The 21,151-nt window shown below is 35.6% G+C and overlaps 1 protein-coding gene across 1 annotated transcript in view; it reads left to right on the top strand.

The window, feature by feature from the left end:
* LOC125646538 (fibril-forming collagen alpha chain-like) overlaps positions 1-21,151 on the top strand; it is a 283,991-nt gene that overhangs the window by 198,325 nt on the left and 64,515 nt on the right. The window contains exons 35-40 of the mRNA XM_048872886.2: positions 3,116-3,277; positions 4,104-4,157; positions 12,844-12,897; positions 15,079-15,132; positions 19,208-19,261; positions 19,358-19,429. Of these exons, the coding sequence (XP_048728843.1) occupies positions 3,116-3,277; positions 4,104-4,157; positions 12,844-12,897; positions 15,079-15,132; positions 19,208-19,261; positions 19,358-19,429 (450 nt within the window). The remainder of the gene's footprint in view (positions 1-3,115; positions 3,278-4,103; positions 4,158-12,843; positions 12,898-15,078; positions 15,133-19,207; positions 19,262-19,357; positions 19,430-21,151) is intronic.

Consider the following 21,151-nt stretch of genomic DNA (forward strand, 5'->3'; position numbering starts at 1 on the left):
TTACACTTTAAACGATCAAAATTTACAGTCTAATATATTTAGAAGGTTTCACACAAAAAATAAGGTTATTCATCATGACGATGTTTTCAAAATAAATGGATATTGGTCAAGTTTATTATATATATATATATATATATATATATATATATATATATATATATATCACATGTCAAGTATACTTTAGGTAAAATGTGTCATTTAAAAGTTAAAATTTGTGATTGTACAAAATGAAGATGCTTTAAATAACAAAATCAACGTTTCCCTGGTTAGTTTGTTTGCATAAAATGACTCGAGTCTTTGTTTACATAAAACAGAATCAAAGCTAAGATATTGCTCTTATCCTTGCATTCAGACGGTCCAAATTTTGGTTGTCAACATTAAATGAGTTATATTTTTAATTTTTAACATAAAAAATGAAAAACATTTCTTTCGAAAAACGTAAACCAGTCCCTTTAACGTGTAGGCATAATCTTTTTTTAGCTTAACTAACTCATACTTATTAGTTATTTATTGATGGATATCATACTTATTAGTTATTTATTGATAAATATCATAATTATTAGTTATTTATTGATAAATATCATACTTATTAGTTATCTATTGATAAACATCATACTTATTAGTTATTTATTGACAAATATATGTCGTATGGATTCCATCTTTATAAAGTCATGAATTCTAGAGTGAGTAGGAAGCAAAGTGTTACATGGAAAGAATGGCGTAAACATGTTTCAAAATCGGGGAAATTACAATTTGTCATGATACAAAAGCATGTTAGAGACGGTTTACACTTCAACTTCAACTTTTGTGAGCCAGTCCTAAAGCGTTTCCTATATAATTATAAGAAATATACAAGGGACTTGTTAAATGTTTAGATATTTCCCTGACTCTTTAACGTCTATGCATTAATGCTTAGATATCCCCCTTACTCTTTAACGTCTAGGCATTAATGTTTAGATAATCCCCTTACTCCTTAACGTCTAGGCATTAATGTTTAGATATTCCCCTTACTATTTAACGTCTAGGCATTAATGTTTAGATATTCCCCTTACTCTTTAACGTCTAGGCATTAATGTTTAGATATTCCCCTTACTCTTTAACGTCTTGACATTAGATGTTTGAATATCCACTCTACTTCTTAACGTCTAGGCATACAATAAGATTGAAAATAAGTAATAGCTTTCCCTTCAAAATATGCAAATCCCTTCAGAATATGCAAATATGCATCATATAGAAATCAGAGGTTGGAATCAAGAAGTGTTGTCAATAATATTCATAACATTTACAATGTTTTGACTCAAAATTCAAAGTTGGATTTGATTACTCCTCCTAGACACCTGATCCCACCTCTGGTGTGTCCAGGGGTCCGTGTTTGCCCAACTATCAATTTTGTATTGCTTGTAGGAGTTATGAGATTGATCACTGTTCGTTATCTTCACCTTTCATTAAGCGTTTTAATTATGGGACACGAAATCAAATCTCCAGAGAGAGAGAGAGAGAGAGAGAGAGCACTCCAAAATTCACGCCCGTAGAGTTAAAATGCACTGGTAAGACTATAAAACTACATCGTCTGGTAGAAAACTGGGATTATACCTGACTTTGACTTTTAGAAATCAAAGATACAAGTTAACCTGTACAACTTTGGTCTGTGCAAGTCACAACTTGTGCAGAACTTGGTTAGAAATCAATTTCGCCATGAACCAAATCTAAGATATTATGTTGCACTTGAGAATTTTATGTGTTTTAACTTGTTCATGACGTGTACGTAGTTATGTTCAGGACCTGGTTTGTTCCCACATGAGAAACAAACTTGCAAGTGACATACCGGTATTTTAAATTCCAAGTTTGTATTTATCAAACTTCGATTGAAGTGTGGCAAAGCCAAAATGATAAGTGCAACCAATTTCACGACATTTCTTGACATTTTCTCAATCATCTGTCGTCGATTTTATGTATTGATTTTCATAATTTTTATACGCCCGTGTTTAGACGGGATGTATTATGGTACAGCGATGTCTGTCCGTCCGTCCGTCTGTCCGTTCGGGGTTATATGTTTCTAATTTCATTTCCCTGTCGCCTATCAAGCTGAAACTTGCTATGCAGCTTCTTTGTGGATCACTCAAAACATATTGTATTTTGATCCAATTTGACTTCTCTTGTAGGAGTTGTGTCCCTTTATTTGAAAATCATTGTTATATAGAGGGGTACATAATTTGTCCGGTTAACATCTCCCCCAATTTTCAAGTGAGGACCATCTTGTTTTACATTGTGTTTATTTGGGTATTGAAGATGTGCATGTGGCAATAATTTTGATTTTCTTCCATTTTTGAGAAAATTACGGATTGTTGAACTTAGTCAGTTTTTAGGAATTATTACATAGAGAATGTATGATTTGTATGTTTTCCTTCCACAGTTTTCAAGTGAGGACCTTGTTATTTTACAGAGTATTCGTATGGGTATGGCAAGGATTTTTATTTTCTTCAACTTTTGAGAGACAAAATAGGTTGTTGGACTTGGTCCATTTTGAGGAAATGTTATATTAAATAAAAGGCATGGTTTGTCCTTTTAACTCCTTTCATAGTTTAGAAGCTAGGGTCTTTGTGAATAACTTGAAGATGTGCATAGTGCAAGGACTTTGATTCTCAACATTTTTTTTATTTTCTTTGATGGTTTAAATATTTACAGGTTCTCGAACTTGGTCAATTTTGGGGAAATATTTTACACACATAACTCTTGGTTCGTCTATCTACCTCTTGTCACAGTTTTAAGCTAAGACCTTTCATTCACACAATGCAAAGAATGTATGTCACATTCTAATGATGGCTGATACTACTACCTGAGGCAAAGTTCTACAAATTATGGCTTAAGAAAAACACCCTATGTAAGCATTTTCATGGGCGTATTATGTACCGTTTGCGATACCCTTGATTTTTTGTTTCTGCCATTAATGTCATTTAAGTACATAAGCCACTATTAAAATGATATTAATATGAGATACAAGTGATTTCTTGTTGTATGAAAGTTCTTTATAATTCTCTGTTAAAGTGTGAAAAAATGCACTCATCTGACTTGCCAAACGTAGTGATTATTGATATACACAAACATTCTATTATAGGGAAATCCCGGACCAGACGGTGCCCCTGGAATGACAGGTCGCACTGGTGAGAAAGGACCTTCCGGAGAAATGGGCCCATCTGGACCACCAGGGTTGCCTGGGTTCGCTGGACCACCTGGAATAACTGGTGCGACAGGCCCAAGTGGTGAAAGGGGACCAAGGGTATACATATTCTATACAGATGCATATATATTTTAGCTAACCTGAGTCGAAGGTTCAAGTCGGCTTTCCTGATAAAAAAAATTGTTCATTGTCTGCTAGTGTCGGCATAGTCGTCAGCTGTTCACAGAATTCTTGCTAATTACTTGGTGAATTTCAGTCAAAGTGAGATCAACGCATTCTTAGGTAATCGGATTTGTGATTGTTCATATACATTCTTGAAAGGGAAATAATTGATAATTATGAAAAAGGATGTTATATTTGAAAAATCTTAAATTTCCACAGACTTTAACTTCTCAAACACCACCAGGCCAAATTCAACTAAACTGAACACAAACTAAATTCATGGGTAAAGGGGATTTAGTTTTCTTTTTTAATGAAAAGTCATACCCTCTTCAACGAGGAGATAATTGAGAATTATGGACATTTAATTACTGCATTTAAGAATTTTCAAATTTTGTTTATATATTGTTTTACGTCCCATTTGAAAATTATTTCCTCATTTAGAGAACTGAAGTACCAAAAATTCGACATATGCATGAGGGTTCCTCATCGTGTCAAGGAAGAATATTCAAATGGGACGTAAAATAACTTACAAACAATGAACAATTTTACGTGTGATGTCACAATGAACATTTGTTTCACTGCTTGATAAGAAAAGAAAACTGGAAGCCCTTACTGGGACTAGCTTTCTTGGAATGTGTCATTTTTTTCGTGTATTAGGTCTTAAACTTTTTGAATATATCGTATATTCATTTGGCAAGTTGTCAAGTTTATTATACAATGGTTTGTGAAGAAATCACATTCAGCTATTTCTTTTATATGTTAGGGTGAACCAGGTCCAGCGGGCTCTCCTGGGGCACCTGGAGTACGTGGATCACCGGTATGTATCTCAAAAATATCCTGAATATCAATGAAACGATGTTTTTTGTTTTTTAATCATTCTGTAGATATGCAAACAGTATCAAGGATCAAAATTGTTCTAGGATTTGTGTGTGAAGGTGAGTTATTGTTGATCATTCAACAGACTTGTTGATAATAACGTTAAGCTCTCGGACATATAGAAACATTGGGCTTGTGGCAAGGTTCATGGTGACTTGTTGAAAGGATACAATTATCAGTCTTGTCCAACACTTTTGTCAGAGTGGAACTTTGCATTACAGCCATCCTGGGAGATCTTTTTTGATTTGATTGTCGAATGCATTCATTTGATATAAAGATTAATTGGTTTCTAAAATTAGAGATTTACGGGTTCCAAAAGTCTTCTCTATACACATGTAGCTACACAGCTGAGAAGCGATTGAAATAGTGATATATTAGGAAAGTTGTTTTCCAAAAAATGAGATGCGTTAAGGAGAAATAGCACGTTACCATGGAAGTACAATCTAAATGCAGGTATGTTTTTGTCTTTCTTAAGTTCGTTACCTGTCTGATTAGCTCATTTGCCTGGTAATCGATAAATCATGCCTTTCGAGTCCCCCAATGATTTCGATTTCGTTTTCAATATGATTCTAAGCGTTTGAGTTCAGGATTTTGATTTCTTTTTCATGACTATTTTGATAAGGACTTAGCCACCTTTGGACTTGTTTCAAACATTATGGTAAAAGCTATTTTCTGAATATCTTAAATATTGTACTTAATGAGAAATAACGATACAATTTTGTCTAAGAAAAAGTTGCGTGTGTAGATATTTACAAAGGGATAAACACATTATTTTGTAATCATATGGATTTAAGGGGATAAATCCCATAATTGTTAATGCTATATGCAATGTATTTTGTGAATTGAAGCTTAGTCTCTGAATTAGGGATTTAAGGATTTCAAATCTTTGTTCTGAGTACCTTGATTATTAGCGAGATTATTTCATTAAGAATTACGGAATATATTTTTCTTGACTAATTTTTAAAGAAATATTTCGATTGCAATGCAAAGTTATCCAATGTATTAAAAAGTATATTTCAACATCCTTTAGGGATTGGCATTCTAGCGTACTACACTTTTAGTCTCTCCTTCACAGAAATAATAAACCATCCTTATCAATTTTTAAAAGTCAACGTGTCCACTATGCAGAAATGCTAGATATGCCAATCAGAATGATAAACGACGAGGTTCGGCGGAGTTCAAGTACATGGTGAGGGAAAATAGCAATAATTTTACTGTCCTCAGATTGTATTCTGCTACCTGAAATTCTTGTGTTGCGAATACATAAAGAATTTAGGACATTCAATCGGTCAAGCGAGCTGCTAAATCGAATAAGTTTTGAAAGAAATTGTGTCCACTATACGGAACATCTAAAATGCTATTTTTCAACAGATAAATTTAATGTTTGAAATGTGTCCCTGAGGTGTAATATTGTTCCCTCCCACGTGGTGAAACTGTCATTCAGTAAACTAAAAGGAGACAGAACGATTATTAAAAGGTTACTGAATGGCAGAGCTCTTTCCAGACTTTTCGTGAATTTTCAGTCCAGTGAATGGCACAGTTCCCGTGAAGAACACATGACAATCGAAATTTGGTATATGAAATATTACTTGGGTATTAAGTGAAGAAAATGTTGATGCAGGTAAAACGATGTCAACAATGGAATATATTTTTGAGATCGATACAACGATACATTGAAAATGACAACCTCTTACAATTTAAGTGAATAAAGTTACTGACCGTAACAAACTTTTTTTTTTTTTACATCTAAACATTATGTTTTTGATGAAATCTATATTTTGTAAAATTGAAAAGATAAAGGATTTCCATACTCCAAATAACTTTCAATAGAAGATTGACGTACATTATGATATGTAAGCACGAATTCTTTTATGAAGATTTGCTGACAAAACATTCTGATTGAGAATCTAGACCAATAGATTCTCAACCAAGACATGTACAATACTGTTAATTAGAATGATACACAATGGACTCTAAAACAACTTTGATCTTAGTATATCTACAGTTTTGCTGTATATTTTCTCTTTTAATCAGAGGTCTGAAAGGTGGCATTTGGATTTTTGCGTGTTTCATTTTGCAATACGACTAAACAAAAAAGCACTGCATCCAAAATAAGAAATTATAGAATGCAAATTAAAAAAATTGTTGGAATTGTAACAGAGATCTTTACGGATATCACCCAAACGTCCCTTATTTAAAAAAGTGTCATTGTGCTTCAGCACAACCAATCATATTGCATTTTAAGATTCTGTGGTATGTACCTATGATTTCAATATCATTCCAATTTTATGCCCCCGAGATCGAAGATCGGGGGGGGGGGGGGGGCATATTGTTTTTGTCCTGTCTGTCATTCTGTCTGAAACTTTAACCTTGCTAATAACTTTTGAACAGTAAGTGATAGAGCTTTGATATTTCACATGGGTATTTCTTGTGACCAGACCTTTCCATGCATACTAAATTTTTTCACCTTGACATTTGACCTACTTTTACAAAAATTGGCATTGGTCATAACTTCTAAATAGTAAATACTAGAGCTTTCATATTGTACATGAGCATTTCTTGTGACAAGATCTTTCTACTGGTACCAAGATATTTGTCCTTTTGACCTTGGTCATTTTCGGAATTGGCCATTATCGGGGGCATTTGTGTTTCACAAACACATTTTGTTCTAATTCATAAGAGATTATCGGTTTTTTAGATATTAGCCAAGCAAAATTGAACACATGTGTTTGCTCTCGTATGTAAGTAATTCTGACGATGCTACTAAGTAAGGAGTCCAAAAATATTGCTGCCACATAAAATTCAAAATATTTCATTGAAATCTCAAAATGTTATAGACCATTACCTGATAAAAAAAAGTTAAGAATGACAACACACGCGCATTTACACGCATGCAAATTGAATTAGCACCCATGGCCACACCATTCTGTAGGCATTCATATTGTAAACCTACAGCAAAAAGTTGATTTTATTTTAGTTTTTCATAAAAAGTTATGGCCATTTCAGTACCAAAAATGAATGGAAAGCAATGCATGTGGATACACGTGTACTTGAGTATGAATCAGAATTCTTGATGTCATTCAGCAGGCATTTACATCATATACCTACAGTATGAATATCTTCATGTTTACATCATAACTCCGTTTACCTGAGCGGGATATAGGGCTCACGGCGGGTGTGACCGGTCAACAGGGGATGCTTACTCCTCCTTATAGGAGTTATGAGATTGATCACTGTTTGTTATCTTCATCTTACATAAGAGATTTATTGTGATTTTGGTATCGTCCAATCAGAATTCAGCACACGTGTGCACATGCTGGCCAGTAATTTTAACCAAAGCAGTTAGTAAGGAGTACCAAGATACACCAAAAACATTTCAATTGAAAAACAAAAACGTCTTCAAATATTAAATATTCAAAAAAACATGCACGTACATGCGTATTGGCAATGTTTATTACACCAATCTTTAGACATATATGTTATCTACCTAATCCTTTTATTCATAAGAGTTACAGACGTTTTTATAATTTCCAATCAAAATGAAGCACATGTGCAGGTACGTGCATATGGGGATTTTAACCATGCGAATCAGTTGAGGGTCTCAATATATACCTACGATATTAATCTCCAACGATTTCATGGGGGGGGGGGGGGTTTGACTGATTACGAAGTTAGTGTACAAAAAAGCAGAGGAATGATAAGAAAGAAAGAGAGTAAAATAAATGTTCCCAGTTAAACTTCGTGTGGGGTACATAATGATACAACACAAATAATGATGCAATGCACTTGAATAGCATACGATAAAAACATAGCATTATACTATGCAAATTATAAAATAAATTAAATACAAGTGTACAAAATCAGATATTACAATGTTTTATATGTCACAAATGTCACAGTAGTTTACATTTTCCCACAATGCATATTCATATATAAGTAAATCTTAACTTTTGTAGAAGTTTGAATATCAGACTATATCTATGGAAAATTCACAAAATTTTAAATCCTAAGAAAATCCCAGCATTACCCTGTAGAAGAAATATCTTAATTTGATATAGATGATCAGAATATTTAATCAGAATAATTTAATATGCTCAAAAACATCATACACGTGTAGGAATATCTACGCATGCAATATACATATATCCTAAGAAAGAAAGGTATAACAGATATTATAGGACTATCTTATAGGTAGCCATGAAATATAAGGTAATTCCACCCGAGGGTTGTAACCCCGAAGGTGGAATTACCTTAATATTTCATGGCTACTCATAAGAGTATTTTTCTCTCACATTTTTAATTATTTTTTTGTTTTCCTTGTGCCCAGAGAAGCCTTATCGAGAATTTTCAAATTGATTAAATTTTCGGTATATATTAAAAATAACCCCGGAATTGGATTCTACGACCTTAATTTTGGCAACTACATGTACGTTGCTGACAGAAAATCAACCGATTAATGAGTGAGTGAATAGTATAAGAGTTATTCCTCTTTGAACAAGAGGCCCAGGGGCCTTATAGGTCACCTGAGTATCATGTAACAACCTTCCAATGTTTGAATTAGGTTTGTCTTTAAATATAAGAATTTTACTTTTGAATGGAAGAAACATTGAATAGCTATGTGGTCATGAAGTACATGTGTCATTTTTATGTTCAATCAATAATCCTTTTTAAAAAACCTAGGTCTGAGACATCATAAAGAAAAGGGTTATTTACTCCTTAGATAAAACCAATATAAGAAGATTTTCAAAGAATTTCTATATTTTCACTATATGACCAATAGAGCCCCACCCTAACACAAGAACCCCTGCCCCAGGGGCCATGAATTTCACAATTTTGGTAGAGGGCTCAACGTTCATTATAATTATGCTTACAGTTTGGCTTCTTGATGTCCAGGAGTAAAGAAGAAGATTTTTTAACATTACACTCATTTTGATGGTTTTTGCCCGACCCCTCAGGCCCCAGTTTTGAAAGAAGCATCCTTGATCATCATTATCATACTATTAGTTTGTCTACTTAATACCCAGCAGCAGAGGAGAAGATTTTCAAAGAAATAAAATGTATTTTCACTATATGATCAATAGGGCCCCACCCTAATACCAGAACCCCCGACCCAGGGGCCATGAATTTCACAATTTTAAAAGAGGCATCCTTGCTCATCATAACCATGCTATTGGTTTGTCTACTTAATACCCAAGGACAGAGAAGAAGATTTTCAAAGAAATAATGCATTTTCACTATATGACTTATAGAGCCCCACCCTAGCACCAGAACCCCTGATCCAGGGGCCATGAATTTCACAATTTTAAAAGAGGCATCCTTGCTCATCATTACCATGCTATTAGTTTGTCTACTTAATACCCAGAGACAGAGAAGATTTTCAAAGAATTTCTACATTTTCACTATATGACCAATAGAGCCCCACCCTAACACACCAGAACCCCTGATCCAGGGGCCATGAATTTCACAATTTTTAAAGAGGCATCCTTGCTCATCATTACCATGCTATTAGTTTGTCTACTTAATACCCAGAGACAGAGAAGATAATTTTCAAAGAATTTCTACATTTTCACTATATGACCAATAGAGCCCCACCCTAACACAAGAACCCCTGCCCCAGGGGCCATGAATTTCAGGTGACCTAATAAAAGCTAGAAATCTCAACACCTGTTATTTACATGCCTTCGCACACACCAAATAGTACTTGATAATTTTGCTGTCTTATTCATTATATATCTAAACATTTAGTTGCAAACCATAACACCAATAGTTCTAACTATAGAACATAAAACTGACACATAATGAAAATGAATCCAGTTAACAATATTTTTGGGTAAGTAGATCTAAACAATAAATCAAAACCGGGATGATGCGTGACGTCATTTGGCCTACATTTGGGAGAAGTCCTTCAGCGCGAAATATTTTGATTTGTACAGAGTCCAAATTAGGCTTAATCAGAAAACGAGTCCAAAACTGAACGCTTTATTTTCAAAGGCATTAATATTGATAGCATTTGTACAGTTAATGTTATCTAGTTTATTTTTCCAACGAGCGCTCTCAAAAATCACTTCTCCCCGAAATGTTTGAAATCCGAAATAACAATGAAGTTTTAGAGCTACATATGTATTATAGGGGAAAACAGTATGCCAAAAAGTGGAGTGAAATTCGTCTAAGGATAAGAGCTATGCGTGAGGGAGATAATCCTTAATTTTGAAATGAATTTCTAAATTTTATAACAGCAATTAAATACACATCCGTATTTTCAAGCTAGTAACGAAGTACTTAGCTACTGGGCTGTAGAGACCCTCGGGGACTAACAGTCCACAAGCGGAGGCTTCGATCCAGGGGTCATAATGTAAAACTTATACGGTACCAATTTTGATGCACCAGATGCGCATTTCGACAAATAATGTCTCTTCAGTGATATCTCCCGAACATTCATGCAACGAATTGTTTATTATACCGAAACAAAGCAAGACTACAAAAGTGCATTTCAAATTGGAGTCCGCTCATCTATGCATTGTATGTAGCTGAAATCGTCCTAACGGTAACACCGCTGCCAACGTATTAGAAGGTACAAACAACGAAATACAGTGATATGATAACCAGTTGTTGTATTTTCATTCTCCTTGAATGCTGATTTACTTGCTTGTTTTTTTGTATCAACCAAAACCAGGCGCTTTAACTGTGTATCAGAGACCCTCATATGTTGTGCCCTACGAACTGTGAAACTAGAATGACTCGGACTTATTGTGACGTCACAATAACTTCGTCTACCTTGACGTTAAATTTATGGAAATTGCACGGAACTGCCCCAGGGATAAATATGATGGGGAGATATGATGTTTGAGAGGGAGATATGAAGTTTTATCATCCCTGGCACGATACTGTCTAAACCAATCAGATTATGCGTTGCATAGAATTCTCATACTGAGATATAATAATAGTATTAATGTCCCTTTGAAAAGTGAACTTGCGATTTTGATAAGGCGTAATGAAGACCAGATGTAGGCCATGATTTAGGCCTAACATCTCATCTTTATTACGTGTCAGTTTTCTATACTATAGTTAAAGCTATTGATATCAAGGTGTGTAACTAAATGTTTGGATGTATGCTAAATAAAACAACAAACTATAGTATGTACAGGCAATGTAAATTTTATTCAAAGAGGAATAACAAATATCATTCACTCAAACACTATTTGGTTGATTTTACTGCCAGCTACGACGTTACCAAAAGTGAGGTCTTAGAATTTTGTTTCGGGGGGCATTTTTAATGTATAGCAAAAATTAATCAACTTGAAAATTCTCACTGTGACATCGCTGCGCACAAGGAAAACGAAAAATGATTAGAAATATGAGAGAAAAATACTCTCGTATGAGTAGCCATGTAATATTAAGATAATTCCACCTTTGGGGTTACAAAATGCGGTAACACCTGAGGCTCTGCGGGTGGGATTACCTTATATTTCATGGCTACTCATAACAGTCTTATATTCCATACTAAAATGGTATGCTCGTATTTTTTTTAAATACATTTTGGCTGAGAGCTCAAGTAAATGTTTTGCTTGTTTCAAACCTTCCCTCGACTAATTTTTCAGCATCTATAAAGATGTAGGAAATATGCTATGTAAAACTTATACGGTACCGATTTTGATGCACCAGATGTGCATTTCGACAAATAATATCTCTTCAGTGATGCTCAAGCCGAAAGTTTTGAAATTCGAAATAACAATAAACTTGTAAGAGCTAAGAGGAAAACTGGAGCCAAATTCGTCCATTGATCAGATCTATGCATGAGGGAGATATAATGCTGATTTACTTGCTTGTTTTTGTATCAACCAAAACCAGGCGTTTTAACTGTGTGTCGGAGACCCTCATATTTTGTGCCCTACGAACTATGAAACTAGAATGACTCGGACTTATTGTGACGTCACAATACACTTCGTCTACTTTGACGTTAAATTTATGGAAAATGCACGGAGCTACCCCAGGGGTAAATATGATGGGGAGATATGATGTTTGAGAGGAAGATATGAAGTTTAAATCTTATCCCAGCAATTAAATATACATTTGTATTTTCAAGCTAGTAACGAAGTACTTAGCTACTGGGCTGTGAAGACCCTCGGGGATTAACAGTCCCCCAGCAGAGGCCTCGACCCAGGGGTCGTAATATAAAACTTGTACGGTACCAATTTTGATGCAGCAGATGCGCATTTCGACAAATAATGTCTCTTCAGTGATGCTCAAGCCGAAATTTTTGAAATTGGAAATAACAATAAACTTGTAAGAGCTAAAAGGAAGACTAGAGTGTCAAAAACTGGAGCCAAGTTTTCCTATATTGGTACCATCTAATTAGGAAAAATATGCTAAATTTTTTTTTCTTCCATAGGGCAATGATAAGAGTTTGGTACCACTAAAATTTAACCATTCTACTCTTCGTTTTTCATGTTTGGAGGTTAATGTTTATAAAATTACAAGATGTTGAAATTCAACATTGAACTATGAGATATAGACAAAGAATTACTTGGAAAAACTCTGGACATTACAAAACGCCGACCTCGTTTAATCATTTGAAGAATACATTTACTGTATATCTGTAAATATAGTGTTCTTTGATTCTTTAACAGGGCGCAAATGGGCTCCAAGGTGATTCTGGAGAGAAAGGTGATCAAGGTTTGGAGGTAAGTTCGTGTAAACATCTACATACACATCTAATTTACATCTATGTTCCGATGTTAGAAACATTGTCGATGATACCTTGCTTTGTTTTTATTTGAGGCAGGTAAAACCACCAATTGAAATGAAACTTGTCATTTATTGTGTAAATGACACAATAGAAATATAGTTATATATACAAAATACTGAAGAAATAGATATATAGGGGTTGGGAGACTAGTAAACATATCAATTTGGCATTATATCATGCAAGCTGACTCCCCTATTCCCGGGAGATACAAGCTATTGATAATAGGAATCAAAACATGTAAAATGTCACACAAAAATAGTTGTCTGTCCCCAAAAAAGGTGGGCAACAACCAACTAAAGGTCCTGAATATTCCACACAAAAATAGCTGGTGTTGCAAAAAGGGTAGCCAGGGGCGGATCCAGGTATTGCGGTTAGGGGGTGCAACTTTGAGTCAGGGGGTCTGGGGGAGCCCTCGGAATCTCCTGGATTTTGTAGATTTTATAGGGCTTGAAATATGTTTCCTATGCAATCTTTTTTACTATTTTCTGTAATTTTTAATAAGGTGAAATTAATAAAAAATGACGCAAATTTTAGGTGGTTTTTTTTTTTAAAAAGTAAAAAAAAATGTAAGTTCTCCCAAAAAAGTGATTCAATAAATCAAAATATTTTTGTCATTTATTTCTCTGAGAGTGGAAGAATTTATTGCTTTTTTATCGTTAACATTTTTCTAAGCAAGAGACCACGATTTACCTTAAATTTAGAGGGTGCTGCCGGCTGCGTCCCTCCCCTTAAATCCGCCACTGGTACATGTAGCTGATTCAGACAGCGCGGCTTCTCCTTTGTGTCAACAAATCGATAATGGTCGCATGACCAAATTAAGCACAGCTGATAGGTTACACACCAAATCAAAAAATAGTATAAAATAGATTAGAGAACATGTATTGGTTTGCTGTAAAATACGTTACATATAGCCAAATATGAGTGATAGGAATAATTGATACAAGGAAAAATCAATTGTTGCTGTAAAACTAGTAACATATAACAGCACAGGAAACAATCACCGGGAAAAATAGCCTTGTAAGAAAAAGTAATTACATAATGCAGACTTAATACATCATACACTTTGTCACATAGAGGTCACTATTTGTCAATAATAACTAATTTAATGTAAATGAATTGTCATGTATTTGGAGGCTAGAGCAGATCCAGTATGATAATGGCATGTGTAAGTAATTACAAGTTAGAAATGGTACTATAAAAGTATTTACGTACAATTAAGGATGTCCGCTTTAAGACAAACAATACAGTCAAAATATGGGGCACAAGATTTTTTCATATATTTGCCTTCTAAACATGTCATATATTGAGAATGATTTATTCTGGTACGGAAATATTTATTTTATAATTTGCCTTTTGATACTGAATAGTCATTACATCATATGCCTCTTTCACATACAACTGCATCAAGTTGTACTTCAAACATAAGACGTCTAACTTAGGTAGTGACTGTTCCTTCGCCAATGCCTGGCCTTAGAAGAGAAAGTCACGAATTTCGCTGTTATGAGCTCCTGTATCATGGTAAGCGTTGGCATGATGTAGAACTCTTACTGCTACGGCCCTGTTACGGGCGACCAAACGTGCCGTAACACGGCCCTAAGCATTATGCATACATCAAGATAGCGTAAAAAAAAATCTCGAAAAGGGCGTATAAATTAACAATAACTTCAGATTGTGAGTAGGGTGCTTTCTTCATTATTGAAGGGTCCCAGGTTCGCTTCTCATCCCGGTGCTACATCCTACCTAAATCGTTTTACATAAATAGTGACAGTTCCTTTGTCAAGCGCTCCGCTAAAGTCACAAGCCTTAAAATACGGAAGTTTTGTGTCACAATATGCCACAATGATTGTAATGTATAGTTCAAGATTCGTGCCGTTGCTACTTCAAGTGAAAAATTCTAGAATGAGAACCAAACATTCGATTGTGCACGTAGTGCCTAAACTTTCTTTGGACAGCCTAGTAAGTGTAAATTATTTTCTCAGGTCATGCATAGTTTGCTGTTTCTAAATTTTCATAGATTCATTGTAGAAGTGAATAAAAATAGTGGTAATAAGATTGTTAAAGAATGTTGCATATTTAAATTTGAAGTGATATATAATGAATGGACGATTTATTTCAGGGTGAAAAGGGGGATCCTGGTTTAGTTGGAATGCCAGGGTTACCTGGACCAGAGGTGAGAATTAATAATTTCAATATCGCCATAGAAATCCAACTTCTCTAATCTTCAAGCAATAATTGGGAATCAAGATTACAGTAATCATATTCATTTCCCTGAGCATATATATATATATATATATATATATATATATATAATTCACACTTCTGAATCGTCTTATCAAGACGTTACGTATTTATAGAAGCACAGGGCGGGAAAAGCCGGGATGCTACATTTTTAATCCAAAAGTTTGTGTAACAAGTACAAAATGGTACTTCTACGAGTAAACAATAAAAAAAATAAAAGATCACAGGCTCTTTTCAGGTTGTTAGAAAATTGTAATTGAATCGATTAGGCAGATATTTAGAATAATCATTGATAAAGCTAAACATGGATGAAAATGAATTACATGCATAGAATGCAAAAAAAATAAGTACCTATATTAGTGTATTTGGAACACAAGACTTCTTGAGGAAAACAGAATCATGCACCCTGTAGATGTTTGAAGCTTTTATGTATGCGCAGCGTATACATTTCACAATTTCAACCTTTTCAGCACAAGTGGACAAATTGCAACTGAAATTCCACAAGAATTCTTGAATGAATTGAACTTGTTGCGAAAGTAAAGGTCATGTCACTTCAATAGGGGATTATTAGGAAAGGTGAAAAAAAGGTGTGTTTAAAACATCTTAAGAACAACTAAACTACAAAATTCATTTATGCAAAAGCTATCTTTCCATAATTGATAATCTAATTTGTTCAAACCATTGCCTCAAGGATCAGAATGAGGTAACTATGGCTTTTAAGGTCACCTGAATTCATTCAGGTGACCTATTGCTATCTGTTTTTGTCCGTCGTCGTGCGTCGTGCGTTAACATTTGAACATTTTCAGCTTCTTCTCTGAAACCCCTGAACCAATTTCAACCAATTTTGGCATATAGCATTTGTGGGTGGAGGGGAACAAAAATTGTGAAATTCGTGGTCCCTGCCCCCCTGGGGCCTGAGGGGTGGGGCAAAAACCATCAAAATGAGTGTAATGTTAAAAAATCTTCTTCTTTACTCCTGGACATTAAGAAGCCAAACTGTGGGCATAATTATAATGAGCGTTGAGCCCTCTACCAAAATTGTGAAATTCATGGCCCCTGGGGCAGGGGTTCTTGTGTTAGGGTGGGGCTCTATTGGTCATATAGTGAAAATGTAGAAATTCTTTGAAAATCTTCTTCTCTGTCTCTGGGTATTAAGTAGACAAACTAATAGCATGATAATGATGAGCAAGGATGCTTCTTTATACCCCCCGCAACAAGTTGTGGGGGGGGGGGGGGTATACTGGAATCGGGTTGTCCGTCTGTCCGTCCGTCCGTCCGTCTGTAGACGCAATGGTTTCCGGGCTCTAAAGTATTATCCTTTCCACCTACCGTCACCATATCATATATATGGACTACCCATGGGATGAAAATGTTCCCTATCGATTTTGGGGTCAAAAGGTCAAAGGTCAAGCACACTGGACATCGAAGTAGCAATATGGTTTCCGGGCTCTAAAGTGTTATCCTTTCCACCTACAGTCACCATATCATACATATGGACTACCCATAGGATGAAGATGTTCCCTATCGATTTTGGGATCAAAAGGTCAAAGGTCAAGCGCACTGGACATTGAAGTAGCAATATGGTTTCCGGGCTCTAAAGCGTTATCCTTTCCACCTACAGTCACCATATCAAACATATGGACTACCCATGGGATGAAGATGTTCCCTATCGATTTTGGGGTCAAAAGGTCAAAGGTCAAGCGCACTGGACATTGAAGTAGCAATATGGTTTCCGGGCTCTAAAGCGTTATCCTTTCCACCTACAGTCACCATATCAAACATATGGACTACCCATGGGATGAAGATGTTCCCTATCGATTTTGGAGTCAAAAGGTCAAAGGTCATGCCCACTGGACATCGAAGTAGCAACACTCAGAAAAGAGGTAGTTTATACCTATTACCAACACCCTTTGGGAGATTGGGGTAAGCGGGGGGTATTCTTAGTGAGCATTGCTCACAGTACCTCTTGTTAAAAATTGTGAAATCCATGGCCCCTGGATCAGGGGTTCTGGTGCTAGGGTGGGGCTCTATAAGTCACATAGTGAAAATGCATTATTTCTTTGAAAATCTTCTTCTCTGTCCTTGGGTATTAAGTAGACAAACCAATAGCATGGTTATGATGAGCAAGGATGCCTCTTTCAAAATTGTGAAATTCATGGCCCCTGGGTCAGAGGTTCTGGTATTAGGGTGGGGCCCTATTGATCATATAGTGAAAATGCATTTTATTTCTTTGAAAATCTTCTCCTCTGTTGTTGGGTATTAAGTAGACAAACTAATAGTATGATAAAGATGATCAAGGATGCTTCTTTCAAAACTGAAATTTATGGCCCCTGGGTCAGGGATTCTGGTGCAAAGGCGGGGCTGACCACATAGCTATTCAATGTTTCTTCCATCCAAAAGTAAAATTCTTATATTTAAACACAAACCTAATTCAAACATTGGAAGGTTGTTACATGATACTCAGGTGACCTATAAGGCCCCTGGGCCTCTTGTTAAGTTTAAAATTTGCCACAAGAATATATTTGAAACGTTTTAGTTCACCTGAGCTGAAGGCTCAAGTGAGCTTTTCTGATCAAAATTTGTCCGTTGTCTGTCGTCGGCGTAAACTTATCACATTTTCATTTTCATTTTCACATCTTCTCCAGAACCACTGGACCAATTTCAACCACACTTGGCACAAAACATCTTTGGATGAAGGGCTTTCAAATTTGTTCAAATGAAGGGCCATGTCCCCTTCAAGGGAAGATAATCAAAAACATGCAAAAGTAGGGTGAGGTCATTTAAAAATCTTCTGCTTAAGAACTGCTGTGCCAGAAAAGCTGAAAATTACATGAAAACTTTCAGACATATTGCAGATTCAAATTTGTAAAGATGATGGGCACCGGGGGTTGGATGGGGCACAATAGGGGATCATAAGTTACATACTGATATACAGAAAAAAAATCTATTAAAATCTTCTCAAGAACCATTGGGCCAGAGAAGCTGATATTTACAAGAAAGCTTCTTGACATATTGCAGTTTTAAGTTTGTGAAAATCATGGGCCCCGGGGGTGGGATGGGGCCACAATAGGGGATCAAAGTTTTATATACTAATATGTATAAACAATCTTTTAAAATCTTCTCAAGAGCCACTGGACTAGGAAATTACAAATTTACATGTAAGCTTCCTGACATATTGCAGATTAATGTTTGCTAAAATAATGCCCCAAGGGTTAGGATGGGGCCACAATAGGGGACCAAAGTTTTACATACAAATATATAGGAAAAATCATTAAAAATCCTCTTCTGAAGAAAAGTTTACATTTACATGAAAGCTTCCTGACATAGTGCAGATTCAAGTTTGTTAAAATCATTACCCCCATGGGTAGGATGGGGCCACAATAGGGGATAAAGTTTTACTAATATATAGAGAAAATGTTTTAAAAATTTCTTCTCAAGAACCATTTGGCCAAAGAAGTTTACATTTACATGAAAGCTTCCTGTCATACTGCAGATTCAAGTTTGTAAAAATCATGGCCCCCGGGGGTAGGTTGGAGCCACAATAGGGACAAAGGTTTTACATGCGAATATATATATATGGAAAATCTTTAGATATGGAACAAGGTGACTCAGTTGAGTGATGTGGCCGATGGGCCTCTTGTTCAAGTTAAAAATGTAATTTGGAGAATTGTCAAAGGTTTGTTCAAACGATAAGCTCTGGTACAATGGTGTGGCAACAATGAAGATGGGAAGTTTCAGATCTCTCTATTTAGAAAGATAACTTGTATAGTTAGGTTTTTTCTATCTGGATGCAATAAATTTGTCTAGAATTATACATGTATTTGTAGTCCTATATGTTATGATGTAAATTTCATCTCAAATAACAACTTGCTTCAACACTAGATTTAGGGATCCATGCTATGATATTGGTATGAAAATTCTGTTTTTAAATTGATTAAGAGAACTACCATCAGCATGCCCTGCCAGTTTTGCGAAGGCATGACATTTTTTATTGTTTTTATTTTAAGGGACCTAGTGGAGAACCAGGACCAATGGGACAATCTGGTCCTGTAGGACAAAGAGTAAGTACCGGTCGATGTGTTGTAGTGGAATATTTTGCTTATCTATGTACGTATATGAGTTTATGTAATACTCATTCATGGATGATTTTTTAATAGGGACCAAGTGGAAGAAGGGGATCATATGGGGAAGAGGGAAAATCTGGTTCACCTGGACAACAGGGACCTATGGTACTTTTGATTGCTATACTAGTTACAATTAACGTTAAATTCTCCTTTTTATAAATTCAAATAACAGAAGAGCGTCTGTGTTTGTAAAGTATTTGTCGTACGCTTATCTGCTTAATGTATGCTGTATACAATGAACCTCTTGACATTTGAAAATTACACAGAAATTACTTCAGTTTGCCTGCTTTATTTCGATGAGCAATATGCATGAAAGTCAAATATTTCAAAATAGTACTTCTCCAGTTTGAAAAATGTGAATTATTCATGTCAATGAAATTATCACTTGTTCGAGTGATATTCGGTTTTGATAGTGTAGTATAGAAGAGAAGAGAAAATCCTTGGCTGAACCGGGAATCGAACCCGGGACCCCTGCATTACTAGTCAGGTGCTCTAACCACTGAGCTATCCAGGCCGATATCCACGATCCATATAGTCCTAATTAATACATTCCTCCCTCCATAATTTGTCTTCGCCCTCGAAGACGCACACAACCCAGGTTCTTTTCGCCCCTGGCAGGACAACCTGCAAAACCAGGGGTAGTCAATGACTCCAGATGTAGTACAGGAGAGAGGAGAAAATCTTTGGCTGGACCGGTAATCGAACCCGCATTACTAGTCAGATGCTCTAACCACAGCTATCCAGGCTGATATCCACGATCCGTATGACCCTAATTACTACAAAAGTAAATATATTTTTATACCCAGTCATAAGTGGCCAGGATATAATGTTGCCTCGTTTTACATAATAATAGGCGAAGCCCTCTCACGGCCCAAAGGTCCGTGAAAGCGGAGCTCTCCCTATAGGTAACACGAATATACATGTTTAAAAGGGAGACATAGAAAACTAATAAAAAAAAAATTAAACCATACCTATCGAACTCGAAAATTTTGGTCGAAATGGTGTAGTTACTATGTGCAAGCGCGAGAACATGTATATCGCCATTTTTAAACTCGTGTATCTAAAGTTCACATCGTTCTGAGATGTTACATAAAATCCATAAAAGCATGTAAACAAAATTTTCGTAATCATATAATTACTCTTCGATTAAAGTGCAAAAATGGTAAATTGGTTCAGAAATTCATTTAAAAATATAAGGGAAAAAAATTATGATCGTGTGTGCATTCAATACCGTCAAAGTTAGCTATTTTTGCCCCTGCCCGAAATCAATCAACTGAACTTCCGGTTTTACTATATTTAGCCATAATGACGTGTGACGTCACAACCCATCAGTCTCAAACAGGCCAGTACGGCAAATGCGAACGATACCTCCGTTTCTGTGGACGAAATCGACCTCCACATATCATTTGAAGCGTCTTCCTTTGAAGATTATCGTAACGAGTACGTACAGAAATCGTCCCTTACCAATATGAGCCAGCTGCAACGGATTCTGACTATTTTGACGAGATAAATGCTGAACGTGAACAACTTGAACATCGCCTCGGAAGCACGAAATGGTAAGGCGCCGTTAGACTATTTATAAAATAAATTTTGGGAAATACGAAATTGATCAATCATTTTTAACTGCACATCATTCTTAATTACATTAATGATAAATTACAGATGTCTAATCACCATATTACGTCTGTCCGCATCGTATTCACAGGAATCTGTAAAATTTTACAATGTTAGTGGTCTCACTGGTCTGTATCATACCACCCCTAATAATTAGTATATAGTGTCTGTAATAATATTAGGGGTCTGTACCATACCACCCCTAATAATTAG

The sequence above is a fragment of the Ostrea edulis genome, chromosome 6, assembly GCF_947568905.1.
Source record: "Ostrea edulis chromosome 6, xbOstEdul1.1, whole genome shotgun sequence".
In the NCBI taxonomy this organism is placed as follows: Eukaryota; Metazoa; Mollusca; class Bivalvia; order Ostreida; family Ostreidae; genus Ostrea; species Ostrea edulis.